Here is a 7,595-nt window from a genome sequence, read left to right on the forward strand (position 1 = left end):
AAAAAAATCCTGCAACTGATCTGCCATTTTTTAAACTGTAAAATCGACAGATTTTTTTTGTACGGTGTTTGTGAAAAAAATATAATAATCAAATGTGTAGGCAATGTTTAATAATATCATGAGGCGAATCCTTACACATGAATATTCATATGTATTCACTGTTACAAGCGGCTCTCTGAGGGCCACCATAAGTGCGATGTGGCCCTCTGAGGGCCACTATAAGTGCGATGTGGCCCTCAATCTCCACACTCTTGTTGACTACTGGATAAACCTTGACAACACAGAATTCTTCTTCAGTGTTCAACATTTCAACATTTCTCTCGCAGACTTGGACCTCGGCAGTGTTCTCTTCTTCCCCATCGACGACAAACAGTCCAGGATGGACGGGAGCGATCACGTAGGTCGCCAGCGGAACCTTCTCACGCGTCCGCTTCCTCCTCGGCGCCGACTCTGATACCCCGCGTCTGACGGTGTTTGTTTTCGCCCCTCCAACGCCTCTCTCCTCCCTTCCCGTGTCCTCAGCTGGCCCTCATCGTCGCACAGCAGCGGGGCAAAGACAACACGCTGTCCGCCATCTTGCTGACGGCGCTCGACGAAGGTCTCCGGAAGATTCACGCTGCCGCCAAACGGAACAAAGGTAACGAGAATACAATGAATGGAAAAGACTTTAATAATATCCAGGAGGAACAGACAAAATAATGACCTATCAACCATACCTATAAACATTTGCTTTTCAAAATGTTAAAACATTGCCCGGAAAATAAGGGATTTTCATCTCAACTCGTCGTTAAAACAATAATAAAATAAGTAGAATTTGCAATTCCGGGGGGGGGGAATTTTTTATATATATATATATATATATATATATATATATATATATATATATATATATATATATATATATATATATATATATATATATATATGTATGCAGTACACTGTAAATATGTTTTTATTCATTAATTAATTTTTTTAATCTGCCTTGTCCAGCAACTCAGGCAAATCATATTGTGGATGTAGATGAGGGGTGTCAAACCCATTTTAGCTCAGGGGCCAAAGAACGAAAATCTGTACACACGCGGACTGGTAAAATCATGGCATGATAATTTAAAAATAAAGACACCTTCAGATTTTTTTCTTTGTCTTACTTTGACCTAGGGTTGTCCCGATACCAATATTTTAGCACCGGTACCAAAATGTATTTCGATACTTTTCGGTACTTTTCTAAATAGAGGGGACCACAAAAAATGGCACTATTGGCTTTATTTTAACAAAAAATCTTATGGTATTAAATAGAGACGTCCGATAATGGCTTTTTTGCCAATATCCGATATTCCGATATTGTCCAACTCTTAATTACCGATTCCGATATCAACCGATACCGATATATACAGTCGTGGAATTAACACACTATTATGCCTAATTTTTGTTGTGATGCCCCGCTGGATGCATTAAACAATGTAACAAGGTTTTCCAAAATAAATCAACTCAAGTTATAGACAAAAATACCAACATGGCACTGCCATATTTATTATTGAAGTCACAAAGTGCATTATTTTTTTCAACATGCCTCAAAACAGCAGCTTGGAATTTGGGACATGCTCTCCCTGAGAGAGCATGAGGAGGTTGAGGTGAGGGGTGTGTGGGGGCGGGGGGGGTTAGCGGGGAGTGTATATTGTAGCGTCCCGGAAGAGTTAGTGCTGCAAGGGGTTCTGGGTATTTGTTCTGTTGTGTTTATGTTGTGTTACGGTGCGGATGTTCTCCCGAAATGTGTTTGTCATTCTTGTTTGGTGTGGGTTCACAGTGTGGCGCATATTTGTAACAGTGTTAAAGTTGTTTGTACAGACACCCTCATTGTGACCTGTATGGCTGTTGACCAAGTACGCATTCACTTGTGTGTGTGAAAAGCCGTGGATATTATGTGATTGGGCCGGCGCCGCAAAGGCAGTGCCTTAAAGGCACGCCCCCAATATTGTTGTCTGGGTGGAAATCGGGAGAAATTTGTGAGAATGGTTGCCCCGGGGGGTTTTCGGGAGGGGCACTGAAATTCGGGAGTCTCCCGGGAAAATCGGGAGGGTTGGCAAGTATGACTGGGAGACGCAACTGCTCTGTACTTCTCCCTACGTCCGTGTACCACTCCGTACAGCGGCGTTTTAAAAAGTCATAAATTTTACTTTTTGAAACCGATACCGATCATTTCCGATATTACATTTTAAAGCATTTATCGGCCGATAATATCGGCAGTCCGATATTATCGGACATCTCTAGTATTAAACATATGTTTCTTATTGCAATCGAAGAACAATGTTGTCTTTAAATAAAATAGTGAACATACTAGACAACTTGTCTTTTGGTAGCAAGTAAACAAACAAAGACTCCTAATTAGTCTGCTGACATATGCAGTAACATATTGTTTCATTTATCTACCTATTATTTTGTCTACATTATATAGAGGACAAACTGTAAAAATGAATAATTATTCTACTTGTTCATTTACTGTTAATATCTGCTTATTTTCTGTTTTAACATGTTCCATCTACACTTCTGTTAAAATGTAATAATCACTTATTCTTCTGTTGTTTGGATACTTTTACATTAATTTTCGATAATACCACACATTTAAGTATCGATCCGATACCAAATAGTTACAGGATCATACAATGGTCATATTCAAGGTCCTCATGTGTCCGGAGACATATTTCCTGAGTTTATAAACATAATATGAATTTTTAAAAAAGGTAAAAAGATTTTGAGACGATAAAAAATATTGATGTAACCATAGTAGTATCGGCTAGATACGCTATTGTACTTGGTAACATTACAGTGGATGTCAGGTGTAGATCCACCCATGGCATTTGTTTACATTCAGGGGTGCTAGCTCGTTTGCTGTTAGCGGTTAGCTATGGTATCCTCCTACGGTGTGTAGTGAAGCATGTTTAGCTATTCCTCGATCCGCAGGGATGATACTTGTAAGAAACATACTTTATTTGTCGCCATGGAGGCGAGGATTAGTCATTTAGAAGTCGCTAAAACACTGCCGATTGCGGATGGACTTCAGCTGCTAGCTAGCTAGCCATGTGTAGAGGTTGCCCTCTAGTGGGTTCTTAGGACCACCACACACTGCCAGGAGAGCTTAGAATTCAGGGTATAACACTGTTTTATTTTCATCAAATAGTGCTAGTCTTTCACTTTCCAGCAAACTGCCTTTCTCTCCTGCGTCCGCTCAGCAGCACCTCCAACTCCAACTACGTGTCTCAATCCGGCTGCTGCTAATAAAGGCAACAGGTGATTAGATAACAAGGCCCACCGGGGCCATCTACGCACCTGTCGCTGTCTTTGAGGCCGGTCCTGGCACACCCCATTCCGCGGCAGGCCCGCAGGCCACGCGCCCCTCCACACCATGTCTTAAAGCACCTCTTCCTGAGGACGTTTCCGTGTTATAGCTTTACCTTTATCTTTAGTTTTTAGACCAAAATGCGTCCATTCTCCCCTTTTATGACTACACACTGTGTCTGCTTGTAAGTACTCCGTGATTGTGCACTGCCGAACATGCTCCGTAACGCCTGTTAAAAAAGAAAAGAAAAGAAAATGGGGGACCGGTACTTTTCAAACAGAGTATAGTACCGGTTTTGATTCTTTAGTTCAGCGATATTATACTAGTACCGGCATACCGTACAACCCTACTCTGGCCCAAAATAGAGCAAGCACATTTTGAAAATTTACACATTACAAATAATCCTCTTGACAAAACACTTGAAAATTCTGAGGACAAAATTGGTGTAGTTTCAAAAACACCATGAAGAACACTATGGACTTAGACTTTGTCTCAGTGTTTTTACAAAGCCATTAAAACTTTAAGCACTTCCTGTTTAGCATTCTCATGTTGGCAGTTCACCATTAAAAATGTTTGGAAAAGCAATTAAGTGTTTCTTCAAACCACCGCAACTGCCACGACACATTCATTTATCATCATTCAAATATTACCATAATATTATAAGCAATTAAACAATTATCAAAATGACACACTTTATTGCTCATACTCTTTGTGTTCGGGCTCAAAAATAGAAGGTCCTGGATCGTAATTTGTCCCAAAGTAATCGTTGTTGGCGCTCACAAAGTCTGCTTGATTAGCATTGTTGTTGATCGGAAAGGGATCTGTGGTTCCTCCTCTACGTCACGGATTGCGTGACTGTCTTCCCTCATTATCTCTCAAAATGGCTTGGGAGTCTCCGTGAGATTGATACTATTTTGATGATATCTATTTATTCGCAAGCTTTAGAGATCTTTTGGTGTCATGAATCAGATATATATGATCATAACTTCAATATAGAGGCAACTTGTTTTTCCACTCTACTGGTACTTTTAGAAACGTATCTAGGCCTGACTTCTTCTGTTTGCTTGATATTATCATTACTGCCACAAGTGGTGGAAAAGTGTATTACAACTGAGTACCCTTGTAGCCTATACGGACCACAGCTGAGACATAAATATTTTTTGGCGGCCCTCTAGAGTTTGTTAATGTGTGAATGTCAGGTTCAAACACTGATGACCTCTATTAAACAAGACAAGAAGCAAGGAATTAAACAGAGACAGAATTAATTTTGGCTCAATTGAGAAGAGACGTCTGGACTGTACTCTCTGTACAGTCTCACCACGCTTTGACGAAAGATTGTACGCCTCCTCTTTTATTTGGACTTTCCCGGATTACATGGCAACAGCTGTTTCTAAGGGAGGGGGGTCGTAAACAGCCATCGCCTTTGGTTACAGACAGTTCAAAGAAGTTCAAAGAAAAGGTCGCCTGGAGGGGAGTATGGTCCTGCTTCCTCTCCGCTTTGTAGTTCTCGGGTCAAGACAAAATCTTTCTGTGGATTACAATACATCAGAGAAACAGAACACCTTCATGTTGATTCCCATCCTACACAGTGGAGTTTTACAAGCCTTCTTCTTGGTAGGATCAAAGACAGCTTTTGTCCTCTCGCCGGGAACTCATGGCAACACAAAGTTTTGTCATAACTTAGATACAATTATTCTAACAGTGAATGTCCAAGTATTCACACATATAATATTCTACACTGAAAAGTAATCTTTTATTATTGTTATTAATATTGTTCTGCCGCAAAAGTTTGGCGCGCTCCGCAGCCCACAGTTTTTATTTGATCGGAACCGTTTGAGTATCAAAACATTCAAACAGTGGAGTTTTACGAGCCTCCTTCTTGGTAGGTTTTAAAGACAGCTTTTGTCTTCTTGCCAGGAACTCATTTCAACACAAAGTATTGTGATAATTTAGATAGAATTATTCTGACACTAGTAAAACATTGATCAAAGTAGCTGTTTTTCTGCTCAAAGTGCAGTTTTGACTGACTGAAGCAGTAGTATTTTCGCCCTCCTACACGTAGTTGTACAGAGGTATAATCAACAGGCTTCCCGCACGGTTGGACTTGACTGACAAGGTAAAATTCCATGTGTGACCACACTGGCGTCGCCATGGATACGCTGGAATGTCTTCACACCTCGCATAAAGAAGGTACAGCAGTTCCATTCAAAGTCTCGTGTCTTTTTCTTTGCCTCCAAGCGAGTGTGCACCTTCCACGCATCGGACACGCCACCAAGGGCTTCAACTGGTACGGCACGGAGCGTCTGATCAGGAAACACCTGGCCTGCAGGGGCGTGCCCACCTTCATGTATCCTCACGCTGTTTGCACAAATAAGAAGCGACTGGTTATTAGTCGCATTGTAACAACACATGTATGTGGAAACAATTAAATACGGTCCAGTCTTTGGCTGGCGATAATGCCAAGGAGGAGCCAGAGCTTGAAAAGCCTCTTCCATCATTCGGAAACACTCGGCCTTCTCGGTGGAATACGTAAACAAAAGAAAAGTGGCAGCAGATTTTGTTCGGTAAATAAGCACAACATAGTATTACTGTACTTAAACAATAATACACATTCATACAAATTATTAATACTAGACTTTAACCTATAATAAAGTAATACAAACTGAAACTATTAATACTGTACTTTAACAATAATACACAGTCATACAAACTGAAAGTATTAATACTGTACTTTAACAATAATAAACTTTACTGCAAACTAAAACTACTAATACTGTACTTTAGCAATAATAAACTTGACTACAAATTGAAAGTATTAATACTGTACTTGAACAATAATACACTTTACTACAAACTATTAATACTGTACTTTAACAATAATACACTTTACTACAAACTCAAAGTGATAATACTGTACTTTGACAATAATAAACTTTACTACAAACTGAAAGTATTAATAATGCCCTTTAACAATAATAAACTTTACTACAAACTGAATGTATTAATACTGTACTTTAACAATAATAAACTTAACTGCAAATTAAAAGTATTAATACTGTAGTTTAACAATAATACACTTTTCTACAAACTATTAATACTGTACTTTAACAATAATAAACTTTACTACAAACTATTAATACAGTGCTTTAACAATAATAAACTTTACTACAAACTGCAAGTAATAATACTGTACTTTAACAATAATAAACTTTACTACAAACTATTAATACTGTACTTTAACGATAATAAACTTTACTACAAACTGCAAGTAATAATACTGTACTTTAACAATAATAAACTTTACTACAAACTATTAATACTGTACTTTAACAATAATACACTTTACTACAAACTGCAAGTAATACTACTGTACTTTAACATTAATAAACTGTACTACAAACTGCAAGTATTAATACTGTACTTTAACAATAATAAACTTTACTACATACTGCAAGTAATATTACTGTACTTTAACAATACTAAACTTTACTACAAACTGCAAGTAATATTACTGTACTTTAACAATAATAAACTTGACTACAAACTGCAAGTATTAATATTGTACTTTAACAATAATAAACTTGACTACAAACTGCAAGTATTAATACTGTACTTTAACAATAATAAACTACTACAAGCCGCAAGTATTAATACTGTACTTTAACAACAATAAACTTGACTACAAACTGCAAGTATTAATACTGTACTTTAACAATAATAAACTTGACTACAAACTGCAAGTATTATTACTGTACTTGAACAATAATAAACTACTACAAGCCGCAAGTATTAATACTGTACTTTAACAACAATAAACTTGACTACAAACTGCAAGTATTAATACTGTACTTTAACAATAATAAACTTGACTACAAACTGCAAGTATTAATACTGTACTTTAACAATAATAAACTTGACTACAAACTGCAAGTATTAATACTGTACTTTAACAATAATAAACTTTACTACAAACTGCAAGTATTAATACTGTACTTTAGCAATAATAAACTACTACAAGCCGCAAGTATTAATACTGTACTTTAACAACAATAAACTTGACTACAAACTGCAAGTATTAATACTGTACTTTAACAATAATAAACTTGACTACAAACTGCAAGTATTGATACTGTACTTTAACAATAATAAACTACTACAAACTGCAAGTATTAATACTGTACTTGAACAATAATAAACTACTACAAACTGCAAGTATTAATACTGTACTTTAACAATAATAAACTACTACAAACTGCAAGTA

General features: G+C 37.4%; 1 protein-coding gene across 1 annotated transcript in view; it reads left to right on the plus strand.

Annotated features, from left to right (window-relative positions):
* Positions 1-7,595, plus strand: part of chd1l (chromodomain helicase DNA binding protein 1-like) — a 55,921-nt gene that overhangs the window by 44,471 nt on the left and 3,855 nt on the right. The window contains exons 20-22 of the mRNA XM_062038559.1: positions 327-397; positions 523-637; positions 5,573-5,681. Coding sequence (XP_061894543.1) covers positions 327-397; positions 523-637; positions 5,573-5,681 — 295 coding nt within the window. The remainder of the gene's footprint in view (positions 1-326; positions 398-522; positions 638-5,572; positions 5,682-7,595) is intronic.

Source organism: Entelurus aequoreus, linkage group LG27 (genome assembly GCF_033978785.1).
Source record: "Entelurus aequoreus isolate RoL-2023_Sb linkage group LG27, RoL_Eaeq_v1.1, whole genome shotgun sequence".
NCBI lineage: Eukaryota > Metazoa > Chordata > Actinopteri > Syngnathiformes > Syngnathidae > Entelurus > Entelurus aequoreus.